At 54.5% G+C, this 25,553-nt stretch overlaps 7 protein-coding genes across 7 annotated transcripts; 4 read left to right on the forward strand and 3 right to left on the reverse strand.

The window, feature by feature from the left end:
- Positions 1-62: 62 nt before the first annotated feature.
- SEPMUDRAFT_145777 (ABC transporter) lies at positions 63-2,713 on the reverse strand. The gene is made up of 3 exons (XM_016903261.1): positions 2,072-2,713; positions 1,535-2,006; positions 63-1,482 (listed from the first exon to the last, which is right to left on the reverse strand). The coding sequence occupies exons 1-3, from the start codon at positions 2,257-2,259 to the stop codon at positions 259-261; spliced, it is 1,884 nt and encodes a 627-aa protein (XP_016764671.1). The 5' UTR covers positions 2,260-2,713; the 3' UTR covers positions 63-258.
- A 2,802-nt stretch (positions 2,714-5,515) lies between these two features.
- On the forward strand, positions 5,516-8,348 carry SEPMUDRAFT_145778 (PLP-dependent transferase). Its single transcript, XM_016903262.1, has 3 exons — positions 5,516-6,129; positions 6,188-6,642; positions 6,708-8,348. The coding sequence occupies exons 1-3, from the start codon at positions 5,791-5,793 to the stop codon at positions 8,011-8,013; spliced, it is 2,100 nt and encodes a 699-aa protein (XP_016764672.1). The 5' UTR covers positions 5,516-5,790; the 3' UTR covers positions 8,014-8,348.
- A 1,194-nt stretch (positions 8,349-9,542) lies between these two features.
- SEPMUDRAFT_145779 (ARM repeat-containing protein) lies at positions 9,543-15,078 on the forward strand. The gene is made up of 2 exons (XM_016903263.1): positions 9,543-12,008; positions 12,067-15,078. Exons 1-2 carry the CDS (start codon positions 9,607-9,609, stop codon positions 12,983-12,985), a joined length of 3,321 nt encoding a protein of 1,106 aa, XP_016764673.1. The 5' UTR covers positions 9,543-9,606; the 3' UTR covers positions 12,986-15,078.
- SEPMUDRAFT_32519 (uncharacterized protein) lies at positions 13,242-15,101 on the reverse strand (the record flags this gene model as incomplete). The annotated part of the gene is made up of 2 exons (XM_016908501.1): positions 13,242-14,755; positions 14,795-15,101. 2 exons carry the CDS (start codon positions 15,099-15,101, stop codon positions 13,242-13,244), a joined length of 1,821 nt encoding a protein of 606 aa, XP_016764674.1.
- A 310-nt stretch (positions 15,102-15,411) lies between these two features.
- On the reverse strand, positions 15,412-17,321 carry SEPMUDRAFT_145780 (uncharacterized protein). The gene is made up of 4 exons (XM_016903264.1): positions 16,620-17,321; positions 16,378-16,548; positions 16,217-16,321; positions 15,412-16,163 (listed from the first exon to the last, which is right to left on the reverse strand). Exons 1-4 carry the CDS (start codon positions 17,235-17,237, stop codon positions 15,642-15,644), a joined length of 1,416 nt encoding a protein of 471 aa, XP_016764675.1. The 5' UTR covers positions 17,238-17,321; the 3' UTR covers positions 15,412-15,641.
- A 1,026-nt stretch (positions 17,322-18,347) lies between these two features.
- SEPMUDRAFT_122074 (PLP-dependent transferase) lies at positions 18,348-20,759 on the forward strand. The gene is made up of 3 exons (XM_016901747.1): positions 18,348-18,559; positions 18,870-19,915; positions 19,974-20,759. The coding sequence occupies exons 2-3, from the start codon at positions 18,902-18,904 to the stop codon at positions 20,448-20,450; spliced, it is 1,491 nt and encodes a 496-aa protein (XP_016764676.1). The 5' UTR covers positions 18,348-18,559; positions 18,870-18,901; the 3' UTR covers positions 20,451-20,759.
- Positions 20,760-21,174: 415 nt separating this feature from the next.
- On the forward strand, positions 21,175-25,372 carry SEPMUDRAFT_145783 (uncharacterized protein). The gene is made up of 2 exons (XM_016903265.1): positions 21,175-21,968; positions 22,019-25,372. The coding sequence occupies exons 1-2, from the start codon at positions 21,282-21,284 to the stop codon at positions 25,253-25,255; spliced, it is 3,924 nt and encodes a 1,307-aa protein (XP_016764677.1). The 5' UTR covers positions 21,175-21,281; the 3' UTR covers positions 25,256-25,372.
- The last annotated feature ends 181 nt before the right edge of the window (positions 25,373-25,553 follow it).

Below are 25,553 nucleotides of genomic sequence, written 5' to 3' on the forward strand. Positions count from 1 at the left end.
AGAGAGAGAGAGAGAGAGAGAGAGAGAGAGAGAGAGAGAGAAAGAAGAGAGAACATGACGCTGTAGAGTGATAAAAGAGAGTAACATTGTAATATCTGGCTGTCTAACGCCCCTAATGGCGCCTTTTGTCCTGTTGACCCCATTCGTGATCCCAATGTAAAACAAGACTATCCAGGTGATTATACATTCATGGTGCAGTAAATTTTCGCTCACATTTCGTAGCACTTGACGTTAAGAAGAGAGAGCTTGAAGCTTAGCTCAGTTCTTGCGCAAGGAGAGTGTCAACCATCCAAGTAGTCTGTAGCCGCAAATGATGCCAATCATGATGCCAACCCATTTGCCAGTCTCGCCTGTCTTGTAACCATAGTTCTTGAGAACGCCGGTTCCAGCAATCAGGCATTGGTGTGCAAGCTCTGTCTCGTAAAGACATGAGCATTCACCTTGTGAGTTTGTGCCACAAGTGAAGTTACGCTTGCCAAACTCATTGACCATCATGCCTTGAAAGACGTAGGATTGGTAGTCAATGTAATGGAAGACATAGCGCCAGAACGGATTGAGGGTCTGGGGAGGCACAAGGAAACCTCCTGTGCACATCCAGAGGCCGTTGGCGAAAGCTGTACCTGCCAGGGCGACGACGAAGATGGGAATCAGGGAGCTGATCAGGACCACGAGAGACTCGGCGGCAATGAGATCCAGGAAAAGCCACATGACCCATGTGAAGAACGCCTCGGCAGTAGGTCGGAAGTTTGATAACCAATATGCCACAATGGAGAACAGCATAGAGATCAGGAACAGGTACGGTATTCCTGTAATGAAATTTGCGAGCAAAAAGGAGCTGGGACCATAGAGACCGTTGGCGCGCTCCTTGATGAACAGAGCACGATCCTCGAGGAATGCCGGAATATATGCCACAGCCATGAACGACATGAACGCACCACCGAAGAAGATGGCGTTGATGAAGGACTGGATATTACCCTGATCTGGGTTGAGACGGAGCCAAACTGTACCCATCATGACGGCGAGGCCCATGTACATTGCGATACGAATGCCATAGGCGATGATATCACGGTACGACTTGATGAACGATCTGTGGACCAAGGCCATGGGAATCGCGAATTTGCCAGCAGCCTCTTCCTTCGTGTCGGCAGTCACATCGGTATCCATGGAGTTGCGAGCCATCTCATCGGTCAGTTCGGTGACGGTGGCAGTGGCGAGTCGAGACTTGTGCCATGATGAATGCACCATGTTAAGCTGTTGATCCACTTCGCTTCGATCGCGGGCAAAATCCGTATTGACGAAGTCGATGATGAATTCTGCGGGATTCATGTAGAGTGGAATGGGAAATCCACAGGCATCGAAGTAAGGCTGTACCTCTGATACAGGACCACTGTATGCAGTCCCACCCTGGGAAAGCAGAAGGAGCTTGTCAAACATGGCAAAAGTGGAGGTTGAAGGCTGATGTATCGAGGCGATCACGATCAACTGTAGACTCGAGTCAGTAGAGGCGGAGCATGGAACAGCGCAAGTGACGTACGTTGTGCTTCTTCGCGATGTCTTTGACGAAGGAGATGACCTCGAACGAGGCGGCAGAGTCAAGACCGGACGTGGGCTCATCGAGGAAAAGTAGTTTCGGGCTGGTGATCAACTGGGCCGCGACTGAAACACGGCGCTTCTGACCACCAGAAATGCCCTTCCTAATGGGCGTTCCGATCAAGTTGTTGGCTTGGCCTTTGAGACCGAAAGCCGTGAGCAACGCTTCGATTCGCTGGATGCGCTCCAGTTTGCTGACCGTTGAGGGCAGCGACAAGCGAGCGGCAAAGTTCAAAGTTTCTCGCACAGTGAGGGAACCGACCAGGGCGTCCTCCTGCTCGACGTATGCTGAAATACGACGAAATGTTTTTGGGTTGGCCGCGGAGCCATTGATGTAGATGGCGGCCTTGACATTGGCCGCCAGTGAGTGAGTGCGATGAGCCAGTACGTTTAAAAGAGTGGACTTGCCGGAACCACTAGAGCGGCGGTGTCAGTGTGTCTGAACGCCCAGACGGACAGTTGAGCTGGAACCGAGACTTACGATGGTCCCATCAAGGCGAGCAATTCGCCAGCCTTGACAATGCCATGGATATCGGACAGGATGGTCTTGGGTTGCTGTGACTGCCTGTCCTTGACTGTGACCGTGACGCCTTTCCAGCCGAAACTGCGAATGTTGGTGTTGGTGAGCTGGGCGTAGTCGCCACCGATCATCTTCTCAATATCGGACATCTTGGAGTAGTCGCCGCGATTCCGTGGAGCCGCAAATTCCGTATTGGGGGCCACGTTGATGGTGGAGGGGCAGAATCTCTGCACAGCGGGCGTGACGAGAGATTTGAAGAACGAGAGCGCGTGTGGAGAGACCAGCTATCCAATCGTGCCGGGGTAGTGAGAGCCGTGTGCCGCCGCTTGACGGGGGGGCTGGCGTAGTGAGGACGAGCACAGGCTGCTGGTCGACCTGAGATGCGATGCACAGCAGAGCAGCGGAGGACACAGCGTAGAGCGGAGGGCGGTCGTGGCACGGACGGGCAGTGGAGTGGAACGAGTGTTGATGAGGTTGCTGCTGCTGCTGCTGCCGCCGCGCGCCGTGCGGATGGAGGAGGACGGCGAGGTGGTTTCGGTGGTGAGGGTGGTGGTGGTGGTGGTGATGATGAGGGCGGGCAGGGAACGAGAAGGAGACGAAAATGAAACAGAGCAGAGCAGCAGGCGAAGGCGGTCAGGCGAGTGCGAGGGTGGGCAATAATATGATCTGCTGCTTGACTGCACGGATATGTGGGACACGCACGGGGCCTGTGACGGTGGAGCCTTGGAGCGGGCGTTGGGGGGAGAGAGGAAAAAAAAAGGCAAGTACGGACGAGCTAAGGCTCATCTAGACGTCTGTACGACACACATACACAGCAAGCACGACACGCGCAGCCAGCCCATCGCACCTTCCCATCTTCTTCTTCCTCCTCCTCCTCCTGCTCCTGCTCCCTGAGTCCCTTGGGCACCTGCTCCTGCACGCTGCACGCTGCACGCATGGGAAAACGGCAGGAGCAGAGCAGATCGGGAAAGGGTCGGTCGGCGTGGCGTGGCGTGGCGTAGCGGCGAGGAGATGCATCATCATCATCTATCCATCATCTTCATGCTACACCAACGAACGACCGCCCTGAGATTGTATCACGACCGACAAAACAGAGACGTCGATCGTGGTTGCACTTGACTTACTCCTCCGTCGCCCCATTGAGCCTCGTGTGCGGTCGCCCTCAGGGGTCCGGCCTGACGCATCTCATCGCATTAGTTTAGCGGCGGACCCTAGCCTTCAAGCCTGCTGAATCGCCGCACTAGCAGGGCCTGCCCCTGTGCGCCACCGTTTCAGGACCAGGTCCACACGAATCAGATCCGTCGCGTCCCTGCCAAGTTCGGCGTGCTTCCATCGGCAGAATCAGGGCGGGCTTCTTCTCAAACACAACGTCTTGAGAAGGAGGAGAGTGGCCCGGGGATCAAGTGTGTGTGCCAAGTGTGTGTGTGTGTGTGTGTGTGCGGGGGGTGTGAGTTTGCGTGGGTGAGTGAATGTGTGTGTGTGTGTGTGTGTGAAGGAGTCAGTTGGAGCAGAGGAGAAAGTCTGTTCGAGACGCATGAGGCAGCCGTCAACAAGGTTGGTGTTTTGTCAGGTCGCGCGCCTCGTCGTCGACTCGTCGTCGTGGTCCTTTTACTACTGCAGGACCCTGGTGGCGAGGGCAGCCCTCCATATAGCAGTAATGTCCTCCGAAACGGACACTTGGGGAGGCAGAGAGAGCATGAGAGAGAGAGAGAGAGAGATGACTTGTGTCGAGTGTCGAGCGACAGGCAGGCATCTCGCTGCTCGACAGTCGACACAAACCTGCCTGTCCGTTTTTACAATAATAGCAGCAATGACAGCCGTGCACGTGATACAGTCGAAGGACGATGCGGTCGACAACCTAACGCAATGTGCCGCTGTCGCGCAATTCTTGAGACTTGCGGCTTCCCCGCGGGAGATCCAGGATGTGACGACGAAATTTGGTTCACGAGTGGGAGTGGGTGCCTAGGAGGGACTGTAGGTGGGTAGGGTAGTGGGTGAAGAGTTGCCACGCCTTCGCCGTTTGCGCGCGCAACTGCAGGTCAAACCAGGCCGGCCATTCGATTGCTCCGGGTTCTGGCCACGCTGTCCGCTGCCCGCTGGTCCTTTCCGGACACGAACTCGCACTAAAGCACACAGGCCGGCCGTCGAGAGAGAGCTTAGGCGAGTCGGCGGAGAGATGAGGTCGACCCGCGCAGGGATGCGGCAGTGATTGTCTGGAACCGAGCTCACCAGCGTCTCGGCGATCAACAACAAGGGTGAAGCGACCACACATTGAGCGTGTATCTTATTAGTGTATGTACGATTGTACGTACTGTGCAAGATTCCGCGAATAACCAGTTTGTTCGATTCATGTCCGACAGACAAAGCTGTTTCGTGAGAACCTTGCTCCTGACCCAGGCACCGGCCAAGACATTAGCGCGCGCTGACGATCAGCGACCTAGGAGGTATGACCATGAGATGTTGGGAGGTAGGTTGGTGATGATTTGGGGGCCAGGCCAGTCTCCCAGGGACGCCGTGGACGCGAACATGTCACACGCATAGGAGAGCTGACGGCCATATGGCAAAGGCAGGCCAATGTGAGATTGTGTGTATCACAGCAGTCCACCCAAGGCATCATCATCATCATCATAACCACCATCATCATTACCATCATCATCACCGTCCAGCAACAGCAGCAGCAGCAGCAGCAGCAGCAGGCCCTCCCAAAAGGGCCCCCACCACTTGACTCTTGGTCAAGTGGCACAACGGAAGACTGACTACCATCCGCACGGGTCGTATCCTGCGAGTCTGCGAGTCTGCGAGAGCCATGATGACTTGTCGACTGCCAGTTGCCGGGATCTCGCTGCGTGGACCAGGACTGTAACTGTGCCTACTGCCTACTGCCTGCGACTGTGACTGTGACTGTGACAGTTCAGGGTATTCCGAAGTTACGATTGATCTCCCCATCCCTGCCCAGCCCAGCCTGGTTTCGCAGGAGCAGATTCGCTTCGTGCCACAAGTAACAGGTTGTTATAACTTGTGAGAGCAGTAAACTCTATACGTATCGAGCACAGTCTTCGATTCGGTGCGTTGCCGCTTGCGGACTTGGGCACGTCCTCGTCCTGCTGGGTATGCTCGGCACAGGACAGATCGATTATTATAGTCTGGCTATTTTGCTCTCAGGAGGCATCGTCGCGACTCTAGTGCGTCCGTTGGAACGGGTAGTGCACGGCCGCTATCCACTAGTGGAGGGCATCATCCCAAAGCACCGCTGCCGCTGGTCCAATGGGGCGGGAATTCGCTTTTTCACTGCTGCGGTTTAGTTATACGTCTACTACACTCTATCCTACGCCTTCGGCACCTGGACCTGTCTGTTCTGCCTCCCTGCTCGCAATCGACGCACCCCAGTCTGTCTGCATCACCGTACGGCCCCTTCACTCGCTCAATCCACATCAGCACACCCACCGTGACATCGAGCTGGGCTCTCATTCCCTGTCGTTTGCACTGCATTCGTACTACTAATAAAACAACAATTCCCCATTCGTTTGGACGAGCAACGCCACCGCCTCACCTGGACTTGCGAGCCTGCTGTTGGTAATCTGTCATCTGGCGTGTGTGAGTCTACATCACCCTGACCAGTGCCTGGCGATCGATTGCCCCCAGAGAGAGAGATAGAGAGAGAGAGAGGGAGCAATCCGGCCATGGACATCGACAGACATATGCGAGACGCTGCTTCGCCTGCCCGAAGTGCCGCTTCGCCACGACGTGTTCATGCTTCTGGTGGCCCGCGATCACCGCGGAAGTCACCACTCACATCTCACTTCACGGCCAGTCAGCACCACGTCAATTCGTCGGCAGAGGATGTGTCAACGACGAGTGATTCGGGCAACGAAGAGCGCGATTATCAGACCGACTTCACGACACCAGAGTCGTCGGATGCGTGCCTGGACGACATGCAACCCGACGATGTCGAGGACTTCAGAGATCGCGAATATCCTCAACTCAAGGGCAAGACTTATTTGGATCATGGAGGAACCACTGTATGTGCCGATTGCGTGGCGTCGAGAGATCTCAGTGCACTGCTGACTGTTGGGGCAGCTTTACGCCAAGTCTTTGATAGAGGACTTCTCTGCGGACCTGATTGCCAATCTCTATGGCAATCCTCACTCAGCATCGACTCCCTCCGCCATTGCCGGTCACCGGGTCGATACTATACGGGAGCGCACTCTTCGATTCTTCAATGCTGATCCCGAGGAGTTTGATCTCGTATTCGTGTCCAATGCTACGGCCGCCATCAAGCTCGTGATTGATTGCTTCAGGGACCACGCTGCTGCAAGCAACACACCAGTCTGGTATGGGTATCACAGAGATGCGCATACGTCACTGGTCGGCGTACGAGAATCGACCAAGATGCACCGCTGTTTCACGAGCGACGAGGAAGTGGACATTTGGATCAACAGCGGTGGGCTGGGTGGCCCGCGGGCTCGACAGCTCGGCCTCTTCGCATATCCCGGACAGTCCAACATGACGGGGCGACGACTTCCACTGAGCTGGTAGGTGATTCTTGTTGCTTGACTTGGCTAATACGCATGGAAATCGCACGCTGACTTGACTTCAGGCCGGGCCGTATACGGAAATCTTTCCACAAAGCTGTCACGTATACGCTGTTAGATGCAGCTGCGCTTGCGACCACCTCACCTCTCGACCTCGCTGACCCTGCTACGGCGCCTGATTTTGTCGCACTATCGTTTTACAAGATCTTCGGATTTCCCAACATCGGCGCGTTGATCGTACGAAAGGACTCGGCGCATGTGCTCGAAAATCGGCGATTCTTTGGTGGTGGCACCGTTGAAATGGTAGTGTCGATCAACGACACATGGCACGCCAAGAAAGACACCTCGATCCACGACCGTCTCGAAGATGGCACTCTCCCTTTCCACTCCATTTTTGCACTGGACCACGCTATGAATGTACACCAGCGGCTCTATGGACCTAACCCGATGAAATTCATCTCTCATCATACTGCACAACTGGGCAAACGTTTGTACGACGGCTTATCACAAATGAGACATACGAATGGCCTGCCCGTGTGTCGCATTTACAAGGACGACAATGCCATCTATGGCGATCCCAGTGTGCAGGGAGCGACGGTGGCATTCAATGTGCAACGTGCGGACGGGAGCTTGGTGGGGTTCGAGGACGTGGAGGAGGCGGCTGACGAGCGGAATATCTTTGTCCGCAGTGGCTCCCTCTGCAATCCCGGTGGCGTCGCGACGTACCTCAACTGGGCACCAGCAGAGATGAAAGCTGCTTTTGCGGCAGGCCACCGGTGCTCCAATCCCACGCAAGTGATGTTGGGCAAGCCGACCGGAGTGGTTCGGGTCAGTCTGGGTGCTATGAGCACCGCATCCGATGTGAATATCCTCCTCCGGTTTCTGGAAGAGGTCTATGTTGCTGCCAGAGGTGACGAGCGGGCCAATACGGCGGCCGCTGCAGGTTCTGTGCCGACCGCGGAGTCAGGGCAGCAGCCTCCCAAACTCAGCATACCCCAGAACGTGGGCGTGCCCACCACGCCCAGCACCGCCGCGAGCAGTACTGGCAGTGAAGTCGGCTGGGATGCGGCTGATGCCATCATGCCACAGGCACAAAGCACCGATCGCCCTCGAGCGCCGCCCTTTATTCCCGCCGACTACGTGAAGCTACGGAAACCGTGGGAGGAGGAAATGCGCAAGCAGCAGAACCCCAATTTCTCCGCCATGGAGATCAAAGTGCGAGAGCTGGAAGACGCCAGCATGTTCTCGCGCAATGCCACGTCGAGCGTGAAAGCTCGCAAGTTTGGTCGAAGTGTGGTCAACCTGCTGCGCACGAAAAGCCATGCTCCCGACCTACGGCAACACGAAGCACAAGAAACCCACGCCCGTTGATGAAGCGTAGGCACATGATGGGACTTGTTTTTCCTGCCCAGACCAATCCCTTTCCTTGTTCTTCTTGTTCTTGTTGTTATTGTTGTTATTGTTGTTGTTGTTCTCTTTGTTCTCCTTCTGGCAGCAGCGGCATGGCGTTGAAGGCGAAGTATGATGGACATTACCCTTAGTATTATTGTTTACGAGATACCGACCGCAGTTCTAGCACTCATGTTCACATGTGGAGGAGGGGGAACCACATCAAAAAGAGGGTGCGCATTTGGAAAGGGCGAGGCGCAAGATCAGTTGTAGCATTTGTGTACATGATCAGTAATCAAAAGAATCCATGCCAGCACGGGTAGAGGTGCAAAACAGTATTCCTACCTCCTAAGGTAGCTTGTGAGTTGTGACTTCCTGCACCGAATGGAGGCCGGGAGTCGCATACAGGTCCCCACCAGACCCGACGTCTGGGAAACAGGCGGACCAGGTCTCCGGTAAGGCTTCTCATGTATGTACAGGGCCGGACAGAGATGGACAGTTCTTGATTTTGATTAAGGTAGTACTTGACCTTGGCTACAATATAAGGTATCTTAGTGACAGTGGGTCAGAGGAAGTGGGTCAGGTAGTGGAGAGGAAGTCAGGTAAGGTACATAAGGTCATGTAGTAGAGACTAGGACTAGGTAGAGAGAGTGGGTACTGTAGTGGGTACTTTTAGCCCTTGGTACTGCAACGCCCACGTCGTACCGGAATAAGGCAAGTTACCTACCTAGGTAGGTACCTCCTAAGTCTTGATAAATTGATAATTACCTAATTTTCATCAGATGTCGACCCACCTTCCGTGACCTCCGAATGACCGAATCCGATGTCCAAACGGCCCTACCTCCTACTCTCCCCGAGCTCCACATCAATGCCCCCTCAGGTAGGTAACATTAGGGTGTTAGATACCTAGATTTCATTGACTCAGGAGGCAGAGGCAGGTGTCGGTGATAGTAGTCGCAGGCAGGACTGCAATGTGAATGCACTCACTGCCCAATGTGTTTGTTGTCGTCCATCATCCGATGTGTTGGTTGTTGGTTCATGGTGATGGTGCCACGATCGAGGCAGATCTCTGTACAAAACACCCGATGCGTACCTAGTTGCGTACATGTATATCAGATGCGTTTCTCGCAACACCATCACGAGCACCTCACGCTCTTGCTAGGAGGTAGCAGACTGAAGTGGCGACTTGCAGGCAGCAGACGGCTGAGAGCCTGAGGCAGTAATGAAAGTGATACCTTAGGTATTGCAAAGTGAAGAGGACATGAAAAGTGAAGAGGACATACCCCCACATTGCTTGGCAACTTGTAGGCAGCAGATGGCTGAGAGCCTGAGGCAGTAATTAAAGTGATAGCTCAGATACATGTACGAAGTACCTATTGCAAAGTGAAGAGGACATACCCCCACATTGCTTGGCCCAATCACAAGCTGGACCCTGAATTCACAGAACGTGACAGTGACACTTTGGGCTGGGTAAAAAAAAAAAATCACATTCACCGCTTCACCGCTGCCAAGTTCATGTAATTCCCATCAACCACCACCACCACCACCACCTACTTCCACACCAGCAACAACAACATGGACGCTCAGTTCGTGTCGCTGCTGCAGGCGCTGCTGGAGCCCGATACCGCCAAGGTCAAGAGTGCCACCTCCCAGCTCAACCAGAACTTCTACAAGCAGCCCGAATCCGTCGTCGCCCTGCTCAACATCGTGATCAATCACCCGCAGCCCGAGCTCCGCCAGCTGGCATCGGTCGAGGTGCGCAAGCTGGTGGGCAAGCACTGGAATGCCATCAACGAGGCCCAGAAACCTCAGCTCCGCACCCAGCTGCTCCAGAGCACCACCGACGAACAACAGCAGCTCGCGCGTCATAGCAAAGCCCGTGTCATTGCCGCTATTGCCAAAGTTGACCTGGAAGATGGCCAGTGGGCCGATCTTCCCGCAATTCTGCAGCAGGCTGCCACCAGCAGCACCGCTCGTCACCGCGAGGTGGGCGTGTACATCATCTACACCCTCCTCGAAACCATGCCCGATGTATTCCAGGAAAACCTGGCCCAGATGCTCACCTTGTTTAACCGCACCATTCAAGATCCCGAATCGGTCGATGTACGCGTCAACACCATGCTGGCTCTGTCAGAGCTGGCAATGGTGCTTGATACGGAGGAGGATACCGCTAGTCTGAAGAGCTTTCAAGCCACCGTCCCGCACATGGTCAAGGTCCTACAGAGCACCATTCAGGAGGAGGATGAAGAACATACCATGCAGGCTTTCGATGTCTTCAACAAGCTCCTGAGCTACGAGAGTGCCTTCCTCAACGCTCACTTTGGAGAACTGCTGCAGTTTTTCATGCAGGTGTCAGCCAAGTCCGAAATCGATGACGAGGTCCGTTCTCAGGCCATTTCTTTCTTGATGCAGGCTGTTCGATACCGCAAGCTCAAGGTTCAGAGTCTGAAGGTTGGTGAGCACATGACCAAGATGTGCTTGCAGATTGCTACAGAGCTGGACGAACAGCCGGATGAAGACGATGAAATCTCGCCTGCACGATCAGCTCTCGGCCTCTTGGACATCCTGAGTGAGAGCTTGCCGCCAAGTCAGGTTGCCGTGCCTCTTTTGAAGGCGATTGGCCCCTTTGTGCAGGATAGCCGTCCAGAGTACAGACGAGCTGGCATTCTCGCGCTGGGCATGTGTGTGGAGGGTGCACCCGACTTTATCGCCACGCAATTGAAGGAGATTCTTCCCCTTGTGCTGCATCTGCTGGAGGACCCTGCCACGACGGTCCGTAGCGCTGCGCTGAACGGTGTCTCACGGCTAGCCGACGACCTGGCAGAAGACATGGGCAAAGAGCACGCCAAGCTGATTCCCGCGCTCATTCGCAACTTCGACATGGCTTTGCAAGGCATGCGAAACTCACCGAAAGACAGCGAGGAGCACGATCTGAATACGCACATTGTCAAAGCCAGTGCCATGGCTGTCGACTCCCTGATCGAAGGATTGGAGGCCGAAGATGCCGCCAAGTATGTCAACGAGCTCATGCCGAGGTTTGCTATGCTTCTGGAGCATGACGATCACAAGGTGCAAATGGCTGCCGTCAGCGCTATTGGTAGCATTGCTAGCGCATCAGAAGGCGCATTTCAACCTTACTTCGAACAGACCATGCAGACCCTTGGCAAATACATCGAGATCAAGGCCAGTGAAGAAGAGCTTGAGCTGCGAAGCATGGTCATTGATTCGCTGGGAAAGATCGCCAGCGCCGTGGGCCCAGAAGCCTTCCAGCAGTTCGTGAGGCCGCTCATGCACGCCAGCGAAGAAGGCTTGCATTTGGACAATCAGAGACTCAAAGAGACCAGTTTCATCCTGTGGAGCACGCTGGCACGAGTGTATGAAGAAAACTTTGAACCTTTCCTCGACGGAGTCGTCAACTCTTTGTTTGCCTGTCTGGATCAGGAAGAGACCGACGCAGAAATCCAATTGGGTGCCGAGGCTTCGGATCTCATTGGACAAGAAATCACCATTGCTGGCAAGAAGATCAAGGTTGCCGGTGCCAATGGCCACAATGAGGGCGACATCGATGACATCGATGAGGATGAACTGATCAAGGCAATGGAGGAGGCTGAAGACGACGACGACGATGACTGGGACGATTTGGGCGCAGTCACTGCTGTTGCCATGGAGAAGGAGATTGCTGTCGAAGTGCTCGGCGACGTTCTCACCCACTCCAAGGGCAAGTTCCTCCCATACATGCAGAAGACCATCGAAACGACGCTTCCGCTTCTGGAACATACCTTCGAGGGTGTTCGTAAGAGCGCCATCAGCACACTTTGGCGTGCATTCGCCTGCCTTTGGGGCTTAGCAGAGGATGGCGGGATGCAGAAATGGCAACCAGGAGTACCATTGAAGGTGAAGCCAACTGCGGATCTTGAGAAGCTCGGCGACCTCGTCATGCGAGGGACGTTGTCTGTGTGGGAAGAAGAGCTTGACCGGTAAGTCGAGTATTTGTTGGTTCGGACGTTGTAAGAGCTACTACTGACCATAATGCAGTGCCACTGTGACTGAGATCAATCGCAACCTCGCCGCAACACTCAAGCTCTGCGGTCCTGCAGTCCTCGCTCCCCCGACCAACCCGAGTCAATCGACACCACTGGAGCAAGTGACCGCTGCTGTGATGCTGATCCTGCAACGCAGCCACCCTTGCCAGAAAGACGAAGACGAGATCGATGAGCCGGCCGTGCTTGAGGGCGAGAGCGCAGAATATGACTGGTTGGTCATCGAGACTGCCATGGAAGTCGTGACCGCCCTCGCCACTGCCCTCGGTCCACAATTCAGCGAGCTTTGGAAGATATTTGAATCGCCCATTGTCAAGTACTGCTCTTCACAGGAGCGCTTTGAACGCTCCGCCGCTGTCGGCACCATGGGCGAATGCATCGAAGCCATGGGCGCCGGTTGCACACCATACACTTCGCGCATGTTTAAGCTGTTGCTGAAGCGTCTCAGCGATGAAGATCCAGAAGCCAAAAGCAATGCTGCCTATGGCATGGGTCTGCTGTGCCTCCACAGCACAGACGCCAAGGAGATCCTGCCCAACTACAACACGATCCTGGGGCTATTGGAACCTTTGCTGCACAAGAACAACGGCGCGAGCGAGTCGGAAGCTCGTCTACTCGACAATGCTGCGGGATGCGTGAGTCGCATGATCAAAAAGTCACCAGACAGTGTGCCTCTCGACCAGGCTTTGCCACATCTGGTGGACCTCCTACCATTGAAAGAAGACTTTCGTGAGAATGAGCCCGTGTTCGACATGATCATCAGCCTCTACCAGGCTCAGAACCCCGTTATTCAGAGCCTCACCAGCAAGCTCCTGCCGATCTTTGAGCAGGTCCAGCAACCACCCGAGGACCAGATCAGTGAAGACATTAGGAACAAGCTGACGGAACTGACGCAGTACATTCGAAGTCAGTAAGTCAGCTACTATTGTGCAAGGCTTACAAAGCAGTATGGATAGAAATCGCATAGCGTGGCAAGTAGGAGATACCCAAAATAAAGAGTTTGCTTGGGTTGGAGTCAACCTAGGAAAGCGAGTATTGAAGAAAAGGCATATGATTTCACAATGTGCAGCAGTGTTATTGTTGTTGTTTGTTGTTCCTGTAAACTGAAAGTGGATCATCATTCCCCTGCCTCTTTTCCACACCTTCACACAGGGGCTGGACTCATGTCGTCTACCTTGGCGGTACAGTTTCTGTCAGTAACCTTGTGCTGCTTCGCCCACCCAAAGGCCGTTTGCCATTGACATTGAGTATGCCGGTGTCCTGCCGCTGACCATCCGTCCCATGAAGCGAGACGTCCACCTTGCGACGTTTCGTGAGGGCTGTCTGTTCTCCATACTGATGGTATTCCTCGTTATCATCTTCCGCTTCGCCATCCGCGTCAGCATCATGATTGGGTGTGTCGTCGTCGTCATTTGCACCGACCACCACTCCCGGGTTGGGCGGCGTCTCGTAGGATATCGACGAGACCTCTCGGTGAGTGTCGGGCAGCGCTGTCGTTGTTGCACGTGGCAGCCGCCCACCAATATTCCATACACTACCATTCAGCAACATGTCATCGCGCAGGTTATTCCTGGTGGACTCGGTATACACTCCTTGCTGCGGCGGGATAGCAGCTTGCCACAATCGCGATGGCCTCGTGGATGCGCGAATCGTCGATCGCCACTTGGCTATTAAATCTTCCGCGTTGTAGTTGGCTGCCGCTGCGCCTGAAGTCGAATCCGAGCTCTTTACTTCCTTCATGACTGCGGGTGAGATGGGTATGGTGTTCGGAGGATGCGTCAAGAATTCCAAGGGCAACTGACAGCGTGATAAGCGGTCGTATTCAGCCTCCAAGTGGCGATTGTGCTGCTCCAAGCGATCGAGGTCCGATCGTAGCTGGCTGTTTCGTTCCTGGGAGCGCGTGAATGACCGCAAACACTCCAATTGCCAGGCGACTACACGTTCCTGCTCCGCCATGGAGTTCCAGTGCTCCCAGGCACCTGATAAGTGGGCATGATGCTTGAAGGCCACAGCGTCTGGGACAGGGTCACGTTGCTGACGCCGCTCATTCAGTAACCTGGCCATGGTCGTGAACTGTCCGAGTCCGGGAGGGTCGAGAGTCCACGAATCCGCAGAGGGAAAAGGGTTCGCACTGAACAAAGTGCTGGGAGGGGGCAGAATGGCAAGACAGAGGCCTGGAAAGGAGAGCGAGAAGAAGTCGAAATCATCAAAGAGGAGTTTTGGCTCCATTTTCTTCGCAGCAGCCGCCAGGCTGCCCAGTACCTCACGCAAAGCCATCTCTGCAGCACGACCCATCTCTGCCGACTCCTGCAGTTTCCACATGCTTTCGCTGCTCTCGTGATCGGGCCGTTGGGATCTCGTGCCTGCACTGTCCCGGAGCATATCCTGTATGCGCTGTGCTTGGGCCCCTGCTGCTGCTGCTGCCGCCGCCTTGGGAGATGGACACCGCGAGGAAGCTCGCGGCGGCAGGTTGTTGATCACTCCAGTGGCCTGCCAATGGGCCTTGTTCGGGAAAAAGGCCGTCCCAGGTCCATCTTTGGCGTGTCCGGGGAAGTTGATGGGCGCATCCTGCTCTGCGTGCGCCAGCGAACGCATAGGAGAGTCGTCGTCGGCGCGTTGCGCACTCTGCACTCCACCAGCGCTTCCCTGGCGCGAATGGCTCTGTTCCCGGCCATTGCTGGCGCCTCTTATGCGACTGCCACTGCCACTGCCGCTGCCACCACCTCCCGCCCGACCACCGGTTCTTGGCTGGCGGCGCGTAATGCCACCGCGCAGTTTTCTGATCTCGTCGACATCGTGCACGCCATCAGCGGGCTTGGGATTCTTGGGGCGAATGTACAGGTCGAGGTGTCGGCCGAGGCTGGACGAGGTGAAGGCCTGTCCGCAGAAGGGACAGGAACGATCCTTGGTAGCAAGGGCGCTCTTGGAGTTGCTGTTCTGCGCCGTGTTCGCATTCGAGTTGGGCGTCGATGGCGAATTTCCGTGGTTGGCAGTCTGATCGTCGTTCGCTTCTCCGGCTGTCGCAGTCATCTTGCTGGTGCGAACCCGCGCCGCCGTTCATGTTATTATGCTTTGCTATGCCATGCTATGCTTTGTGTGCATAAGCTCGGGGACCCCCCCTCCACCCCCCTTTACACCGCCTGTAAAGCCGCATTATCGACGTGACTTTCTAACCCGAGTTGGGCGCTTCGACTTGGCGTACTCTCCAGTTACGAGTATGCCTACAGGTACCTGTCGGTCACATGCACTGAAGTATGGAATGTTGAAGAAATGATGAAGTGCCCCCATTTGTCAAGGAGAAGTGTGTTTCGGTGAGATGAATTTGAGCAAGCTTTCACATCATCCACGACAACGTGCACAAGGGGTCTTGGAGCAACAGAGATAGAATACAGTAGTGAAAGTGTTTCGTAACATGATCATTATTTTGATTAGGTCCCTGCTAGACATATTATCTGAGCATCCTTCAAGCACAGCACCCTTACGGTAGAACCATTGGCAGGCATTGCCTTCTCCACTCGATGAATGCCGTCACGAGCGGAATGGTCAACCTTTGTCAGACTTGGCATTCTCCTAGACTGTGGACTGAGGAGCGGCGGCACTTGTTGATGTCTCTGGCACTGCGGTTTCACCAACCGGAGCAGTCATCTGCTGCGGCGCGTGTGCATCCGCAGTTTCACTTCCATCGCCAATCGGGGTACCAGTCGGGCTCTCGTCGTTCCCTGGCAATTCAGTCGAGGTCTGTCCGGCAACGCTAGCAATGATGCTATGCCACTTTCGGGCATCGTCGGGTGTATGAGCTTTAAACGCAAACTCATGCGATCGGGACATTTTAGACAACATGGCGTTGCCACTGCTATCTTTGCCCCGAACGTTGAACTTGACGCCATCCACAGCCCCTATCATGCAATCGGGCAGGTACAACGAGTTCTCCGGGGTCGGATCCTTCGCAAAATCGTCATCGGTCTTGAACTCATGCAAATACTTTGAGGGAGTGACCACGTAGAAGCCAGCATCGTAACGCTTCAGCATCTTCTTGCGCTCCAACGAACCAGCAATAAGCGGACGTGTGGATGCGTGGTCGGCATTGGCAAACTAGATACATGTCGTCAGTCATCAGACCATTGCGTGGAAGTTACGTAGCTCACCTTGATATTCTCCACTGCACGCTTTGGGCCATTCGGATCGATGAGCAGACCAACGTTCCTCTTCACGAAACCATTCCACTCAAAGTCCTGCGGGACGCGTTGAACCTGCGCTTGGTCAGACAAATGCACAACCAGAGATCCAGATGACGGCATCTACATACTGTACCTGTCATGTCTCCATACAAGGCCCGTGTGGTTTCCGCTTGTGAAGTCACCACTTGGTTGAACTGTTGCCAGCCATGCTGCACGGTTGCAACGATGTGGGCCTCAAATTGAGCAAAGCTGTTCTGCACGGAGAGCATGTCATCCCTGTTATTGTTCTCCTCGATGACCTAGAATAGCATCAATTTTGTCAGATAGCTTCCTAATAGAAGGGAAAAGCACAAGTCTGCTGAGAACGTACCTGTTTGTTGAGACGATGGTAAATTTGTCGCTGCAGAGTATATGGATCGTCAGCAGCCTTGACGTTGCCGCCGGAAGAATCAAAGGTAGCAGTGTGTTGTCCTAGCAGCTCAATATGCTTCTGCGAGGCGTGTCGTGCCTTTTCCACGGACTTGGCGCCCTTGCCAGCGCCTTTGGTAAGCTCCTTGGTCTTGTTCTTGATCTCTTTCTCGAGGCGGTCAAAGATGGGCAACACCGTGCCCTTCAAGGTCTTTGCTGTCTCGGTATGACTGTTCTCCAGGGCCTGAGTGTTCGATCTCACATTGTCGAACATGCCTGCAATGCCACCGAGAGTCTGGTCGAAATGGTGACCCTCCTTTAAAGGACTTGACACTGTTTTCAGCACCTTGGCGACGTCCTTGGAGTTGTCATGGTGCATTTTCTCCGTGGCAGAGATGTAGTCTTCCATGTTCTTCACGGCGTGTCGCCATGCCTGCAGCCTCTCGTGGAACAGCTGAGAAGTCTCGGAGCTGTCCTCATCGGGGATTGCATCGTCATCCATGGTGCTGGTGGTGCGAGCGGTGGCGGTGGTAGCGGAGCGGGAGGGTAACGTGTGCTGTGCAGCGGTGGGAGAAGCCATAGTACGATTCGTGTTGATCTTGGTGTCTACCTATGGGTAAAATCTGCGTGGTCTAGAAGAAGATGGAGGAGGGTGAGGTATATCATATAGAGATGTCGTACCCAACTGTTAGGTACATGTGCACTGGGCAGTACAGGTACATCTCCTGTTTAAGCTTTGCCGTGACGTCGCCCCATGGTCCATGTGCCTCTCGACCTCCTGTCCGGTGTCCGCACGATCGGTCAGTGGTCACAGGTGCCAGCCGACAACCTGGGACAACACACACGGATAGATTTGGCATAGTAGTGGTGTCTCAAGCCCGCCTTTTGCGTGAATTACCGTAGCAGGTAGGTGTGTACTGTGCGATTGTTTCGGACAGCATATTACCTTAGCAGGTAGTGGTACCAACTGTAAATATCAATATCATCTCACGAGTCACGACGGTCGACCTCCTTCTTTTGGAGTTCGCGTTTGTTTATTGACTTAGGGATACAGTCACTACGTGACTACAGTAGTAGTACAGTCTAGGAGGTACAGTGTGGATGTGATATAATTGATATTGGCATGCCGCATATAATGATACCTTATTTTCATATCAGGTACAATGCTTAAAAGTTAAGAGGCTAGGAGGTAGCATCTGCACCGCCATGATTTCCATCTCTCAGTGATCTCACCTCTATCGCACAATCGCATATCCGCTTCCCACCGCCATCTGTGCCTTGTGCACGCATCCATGCCCTGCCCTGCCCTGCCATGATCCTACGACCAGAATTCCAGCTTGAGGTCCAGCACGGGCACATCCATGATATCTCAGGTCTCTGTCCCGTGATGTCATGGCTGTCAACTTCCTGTTCACAGATCCAGCCATCGCAATTGAATAGGAGGTATGATGAAGACACGATGGAACCTACTACCTCCGTACCTCCTAATATTAGCTACAATACAGGCCTCCTGCCTCCAGACCTCCTAGGTATCTCCGAAAAAGGCTCGGGCCAGTTGGCCAGCTGGTAGATCTACACGCGATGTCATTGTACATGTAGCGTGCTCCGATCCGTGTGGCAGACGGTGGCTTACTTCATGTACCTACGCACACACACACGCACACACGCACGCTCACGCACACACACGCACACACACACACACACACACACATACCCGATATTGACCTCCTCCACGTACTACCGTGTGCTCTGGCACTAGGTACTTGCTACGCTGCTGACTGGCCCTTTTCGCCTCAGCCGCTGCGTAAGGTACAGGTAGTTAAGGTGGGTAAGGACCGTAAGGAGTTATCATTCTTCTCTTCTCCTATTTGGCGCTTCGTGGTGGCGCGACTCCCTCCACAGGTGAGTCCCATCCGTATCGGGCCTTATCTCGCCCTGTTACGAAAAATTTACCGTTGCTTTTCGCGCTCTGCTAGTATCTACCTCCACGCGACGACTGATCTACCACTGGCTTGTGGCGATCCACGGTGAGGGGCGCCCAGAAATATGCGTGCTGTTGTCGTGGGGTTTGCTGGCAGACGGCCATCCTCACTGCGAACAGTTCTTTTGCTGGCCGACAACGGCGGATCTGGTCATGAATCACCATATTCCCGAGGAATACACGCCCGACCTTTCGCAAATCACAACTTTTCTGCTACTTACCACTCACCAGAACTCACTGTGGCATCCATTGCTCCCGCCACCATGTCTACCCGCCGCTCCTTCAGTTCGTCGACCGCAGCGCGCACTCTGAACATCAACAACATCAATCCGCACGTCAAGGAGGCCAAGTATGCCGTGCGTGGCGAGCTTGCCATCAAGAGTGAGCAGTATCGCACGCAGCTGGCCAAGGGCGAAGGCAGCAGCCTGCCCTTCGATTCGGTCATCAGCGCCAACATCGGCAACCCGCAGCAGCTGGACCAGAAGCCCATCACCTTTTTCCGCCAGGTGGCCAGCTTGGTCGAGAACCCACTGCTTCTCGAGCACGGCGATGTATTGCAAAAGAGCCTGGGCTACAAGAGCGATGCCATTGATCGCGCGAAGAAGCTGCTGAAGGACGTGAAGAGCGTGGGTGCATACTCCCAGTCTCAAGGGGCCCCAGGCATTCGCAAGAGTGTTGCCGACTTCATCGAGAGGCGCGATGGCTATTCCGCAGATCCAGACAACATCTACCTGTGCGCTGGCGCTAGCGCTGGCGTCAATGCGCTCATGAACGTAATGCTCGACGGCCCCAAGACTGGCGTGCTGGTTCCCATTCCGCAGTACCCACTGTACACTGCCACCCTCAGTCTCCTCGATGGCCAGGCTGTTCCATACTACTTGAACGAGGAGTCACAGTGGAGTACTGATGTTGACGGCATGCGCTCAGCACTTAAGGAGGCCCGCAAGAACGGTATTGATGTGCGAGCCGTCGTGGTCATCAATCCCGGGAATCCAACTGGCGGTTCTCTAGATGCAGACAACATCAAGTCAGTGCTGCAACTCGCTGCGGATGAGAAGCTGGTCGTACTTGCGGATGAGGTTTACCAGACAAATGTGTTCGAAGGTGAATTTACGAGCTTCAAGAAATGCTTGCGCGAACTCCAAGAAAGCAAGCTGAACGAGAATGCCAAATTTGATTGCCTTGAGCTGGCCAGCTTGCACAGTGTCAGCAAAGGCATGGTTGGAGAGTGCGGCCACCGTGGTGGCTACTACGAGATGGTTGGCTTTGATCCAGAAGTGCGCACCCCGAGTTTCCCGAGAATGCGCGTGTTCAGTACTGATGATATGTTCACAGGTGGTGGCGCAGATTTACAAATTTGTGAGCATTATGCTCTGTCCGCCAGTGGTTGGTCAATGCATTGTGGAGATGATGGTCAACCCCCCAAAGGAGGGCGAGCCATCTTACGACCTGTACCGCCACGAGTACGACGCAATCTACAACAACCTCTACGAACGAGCGCAGGCACTGTACAAGGCTTTCAAAGAGATGGAAGGGGTTGAGTGCCAGTCTCCACAAGGGAGCATGTATCTCTACCCAACCATCAACTTGCCGCAAAAGGCTCACGAAGCGGCGAAGAAAGCCGGCAAGAACCCTGACGACTTCTACTGTCTTGAGCTGCTTGATGCTACCGGCGTGTGCATTGTGCCAGGCTCGGGCTTCGGACAACGAGAAGGCACTCTGCACTTCCGGACGACCTTCCTGGCTCCTGGCACCGACTGGGTTTCCCGCATTACAGCATTCCACAGTGGCTTCATGGACAAGTATCGGTGAGCATCGTCCACGATCGACTACCACAAGGACGACACATGTGGATGGCGCTGTCACACGCAGCTCGTTCGCATGATGAATGTGATCGCAGGTATTTCTGCACCCAGGCACTGTGGAGGCCGAAGGCACAATGGAGAGTTGTGAGGGATTAGCGAAATAACGTAACGCGCATATGAATGCAATGAAATTCCCATGGCGCAGCACCCGTGTACATGTCACATTTATTTCACACCGATCCATATCATTGACTTTGTCCTCGATCACATGGGTGGAAGCAGCATATATACGCGAATCAATAACGATTGAAAGCACCACAGGTAATGAATGATTTCGGAACGAAGCCCTCCTAACTTTCCCAAGTGGGCAACTTGTTCGGTACCTCGAGCTAGGTACCTACCGTACCAATAGAATCATGACACCTTGCCCGGCTTGGAAGCTAGTATGCACCTCAACTTAACCTGTACCTCCTCTCCACTACATTTTGGCATGATTTTGGGCGCATCTTTGTCGAGGAAGCTACCTTACCTTACCCACCCAGGTACATTACCTTCCATACCTCCCTTCGAAATTCCGCCAATCCCACCTGCTGCTCCACGCTCTCACCATCAACACCACCATCACCATCACCATCACCGTCACCGCCACCGCCACCGTTACCGCCATTGTCGCTCCTCCAACTCGCCGTCGCCGTCGTCGTCGCCGTCACCGTCGCCATCACCATCACCGTCGATTCGACCTACTGCACGCGCATGAACGTCTAACCGATTATTCCGCCTCGCAACGATCAATCGCCTCCCCAATATTGTCTACTCCCACTCGGTATCCTGATACAGTATGGCCACTACCACGAACGGCAACAGCAATGCCGCTACTGAAGGCATGAGCGCGGCGGAGCGCCTGATGCAGGCCCACAATGTCACCATTGAAGACGCAGTTGACGAGGACCTGCCTGTTCCCGCCGCGAGCTCCTCGGACGCCGCCTCTGGCGCTGTCTCTGGCTCTGAGCCCAGCAGTAACGGCACCGGCATTAAAGCTGCGGGCAAGCAGCCTGTCCGTGATGCGCCTGCGCCTGCCGCCAGTTCTAACAGGCCTGCACTGGACACTCAATCTGAAGAGTTGTTCCCATCATTGGGTGCTTCCAAGGCGCCGACCACAGGCTCAAGCATGTGGTCCAAGAAGCCTGCCGCTATCGGTAAAGCTAATGGTACTGCAACTGCCGGAAAACCAGTGAATGCAGCTTCCCGCTCCGCAGCCCCCAGCGCTGGGTTCCAGAGCGGATCTGGCCTTGTGAACCTCCCTGGTCGAAACAGCGAGAGCATCGTGCTTCCCTTGTCCGAGATGAAGCCACGCAAGGAGCTGAAGAAGCCCGTGGCGGACATCCTTCGCGACATAAACAAACGTAGCAAAGCTTCGGTTGTGATGAAACCTGGTACGAATGGTGCCTTCGTCTTTGAGGGCACGGGACCCATCGACGCTGTGCGGTCGGCTCTGAAGGAAGTTGCGGGTGAATTATATGCTAAGGTAAGCAGAAAACATCCTTGGGCCCAACCGTGCGCGCTGATTCCCTTTAGAAATCCGAAAAAGTACCCGTGCCCATGAGTGTCCGTGGTAGGATCGTGGGGAAGCAGGGTGCCACCATCCAGGCTATTTCCAAGAGAAGTGGTGCTCGTATCAATATTTCGAAGCAGGAGGCAGCGGAAATCCTCGAGGATGATGACATGGATGCCTCCGTGGATGTAATGATCGAAGGCGACCCCATGTCCGTCAGTCTGGCGAAGCAAGAGATTGAAAAGATCGTGAACGAGCATTCATCCTCTGTCAGCTCACGTCTTCGGAACGTACCACCGGAGTACTACCCTTTCCTTGCTGCGCGGGACAACCAGCGTCTCCACGATCTGCAGCAAGGTCGCGACCTCAGAATCAACATCCCACAATACCATGTCTGGAAAGATTCTTTGCCAGACGCTTCCGTCGATCGCCAGCCTGCGGCCTTTAAGCCCCAGACGGGACTACCGATCCAGCTCGCTGGAGATCGATATGCAATCGCTGAGGCCAAGGCAGAGATTGAGCGACAGGTGCGAGAGCTGGAGCAAAAGCTCACCCTGGAGCACATTTCTGTAGAGAAAGGTAGGCACCAGTTCATCGTCGGTGAAAAGGGCAAGGCCTTGCACGACTTCCTACAGGAAACTGGCTGTTCCGTGATACTGCCACCGGACGGGAATGACAGTGAGACCCTCGCCGTTATTGGTCCGGCGGACAAGATCGAAGAAGCCACGAACAGAGTGTTGGAACTTGCGTCGAGCATGGCTATGGCTAGTGCTGATATTGCACGAGCTCACTCTGGCGCACCGAGGGGCGCAAATGTACACGCCCGTGAAATCACGCGATACTTGCAGCAACGCAGTGCTTTGCAAGATCTAGAGCGTGTCCACGACGCTCGCATAGTGCCTGACAGCACGGGTGCCTGGCAGATTTACGCTCGTGATGGTAAGAACGCCATCAAAGCTCGTGCCGACATCATGAACCTCGTCGCTGGACATCCACCCAGCCGCTTCCAATCAGTTCAGGTTGACCCATTTTACCATCAGCACATCCGAGAAAACGCGGCGCCACAAATTCGAGAAAGGCACGGAGTTCGAGTAGTGATGCCTAATGAGCTGAGCGATGAGCCTGTGCTTCTGGTCTTCGAGGGTCGTGTGCCTTCACCTGACTACCAGTTACCACGTGGAGTTCCGCAGGCACAACAGGTACAGGCTTTTGGACAGGCCCTGCAGCAGGCCCAGCAGGAAATCGATGCTCTTCTCAAGGGAAGACCTGACATCGTGTCCAGGCAGGTGGACGCTCCAGCCAAGTTCCACGACAAGATCAGACGGCACATTGATCAACATCATCAGGGACTCGCTGCCGGCCAACTTCCTGTTCAAGTCTCATATGGTGGTCAACGTCAGGCGGAGACGAGACGCACTCCAGAACCCAATCTAGATCTGCGCGGACCAGCAGACTCCGTCGAGACTCTTCTGGCCAGTCTTCTTCCCTTCATTGAGCAGGAGCATAAGGATGAATTAGAGCGTGACTTTAAGCTTAGCTTCGAGTTTCCACAAAAGCATGCCAACCACTTGATTGGGCGCAAGGGCGAACACATCAACGGGCTCCGCGAGAAATTTGATGTCGACATACAGCTCAATGATGGACAGTGCGAAATCAAAGGCCCACAGGCCAAGGCAAATCTATGCAAGAGCCACATACTTGGCTTGGTCAAGAAGCTCGACGACGAAAAGACCCATCATCTCAACATTCCTCAAGAATTCCACAAAGACCTCATTGGGGCACAGGGAAGTCAGGTGAATCGTCTCCAGGAAAGATATGGTGTTCGAGTGCAATTTCCCAGGAACAAGCTGGGAACTGAGGATGAGCCGGCGGTGACAGAAGGGACTAACCGTCGCGAGACTCAAAAGGCTTACGAAGTCATTGTCAAGGGCCCTAGCAAAGGCGCAGACGGTTGCAGAGAGGAACTGCTTAGCCTGCTGGAATATGTCAAGGATAATTCCCACAGTGCTGTCGTGTCAGTCGCCCAGAATCAATTGCCGTCACTGATCGGCGCAGGCGGTAAAGAAATGGACGCCTTGCGTCTAGAGACTGGCGCTCAGATCGACGTGCCGAGTGCAAGGGACGCTGCTGGTCCAGAGGGCCGTGTCGACATCAAGATCAGAGGGTCGAAGAGGGCAGTTGATGAGGCAAAGAAGTTGGTCCAGGAGAAAGCCAAAGTTTTCGACAACACTGTGACCCGGGTCCTGGACGTCGAGCGGAGGCATCATCGTCACATAATTGGGCCACAGGGAAGCCACTTGCGAAACCTGATTGTACAGGCTGGTGGACCGGAAGACACACGTCTTCACAACCGCATGATTCGCTTTCCAAAGAGCGACGCCGAGGGCAATGAAATTCGGGTAGAAGGCCAGAAGGCGGTGGTAGACAAGATTTGCGCCGCGATTCAGGCAGTGGTTGCTGAACACGAGTCGCAGACTACGGAGATCCTTGAAGTCAAGCCCGACAAGCACCGACTACTCATTGGACGCGGCGGTGAGACGCGACGGCACATGGAGCAACAATTCAACGTGTCGATCAATATTCCTCGGCAGAGTGAAACTGGACCGCAGCGCTCTCAGGTGCGCATTACAGGCCAGCCGGCAGAGGTGCAAAAGGCGAAAGAACACATTGTCGAAATTACAAAGGACCTCGAGGGCGAAACGGTCGGTGTGCCCCGGAAACTCCACCACATCATCGCAGACAATGGGCAGTTCTTTCGTCGTTTGAGAAACGACCACAAAGTCACAGTCGACCACGATGGCCAACGGCCGCCCCCGAAGCAGGCGATGCCGGCGCCTAGCCGCGCGAATGGAGCAGGTGCTATGCCCCTGATCACCGACGAGCCCTCGGACGCTGCCAATAGCCACTCGTGGGAAGCGCACGATCTTCACGGGTCTTCTGAGGAAGGAGAGATTCCGTGGGTATTGTCGGGACCTTCGCCAGAGGCGGTACAGGCTGCTCGTGCGAAGCTAGATGCTGCAATGGCAGAAGCGAGTAAGCAGGACACGATCGGTTTCCTGATTTTGCCCGACCCTCGAGCATACCGCCATGTGATTGGACCAGGTGGCAGCGAAATCAACCGCATTCGCAAGAAGACGGGCACCAAGATCCAAGTGCCGCGCGACCAAAGTGCCGGCGAGGCGATTGAGATCCAGGGCTCGAAAGAAGGCGTGCACCAGGCAAAGGAGAGCATATTGGAAGTTGTGCAGATGAACGCATAGAACAGCGGGTATCCTCGGTACCGACATCGTTGAAGGAGAATGTGAGCATGATTTCAGCTCCACGAAAAAGCTTGCCAATGTATATATCTCGCTGCAATACTACTTAACGTCTTGTTGAGGTGAATTTGGCCTCGACTCTGTACATGTACTAGGAGGTAGTACATGTAGTTTTCCCTTTCCGCACGTGCTGTCCCGCCTCGAGGAGTCACGTGGTCCACGCAACCCGCGATTCAGGCTCTCGCTGTCTTGGCATAGTGCACGATGGTGACGATCGACAGTTCTTTTTCTACAGACACCG

The sequence above is a fragment of the Sphaerulina musiva genome, assembly GCF_000320565.1.
Source record: "Sphaerulina musiva SO2202 unplaced genomic scaffold SEPMUscaffold_1, whole genome shotgun sequence".
Classification (NCBI taxonomy): Eukaryota; Fungi; Ascomycota; class Dothideomycetes; order Mycosphaerellales; family Mycosphaerellaceae; genus Sphaerulina; species Sphaerulina musiva.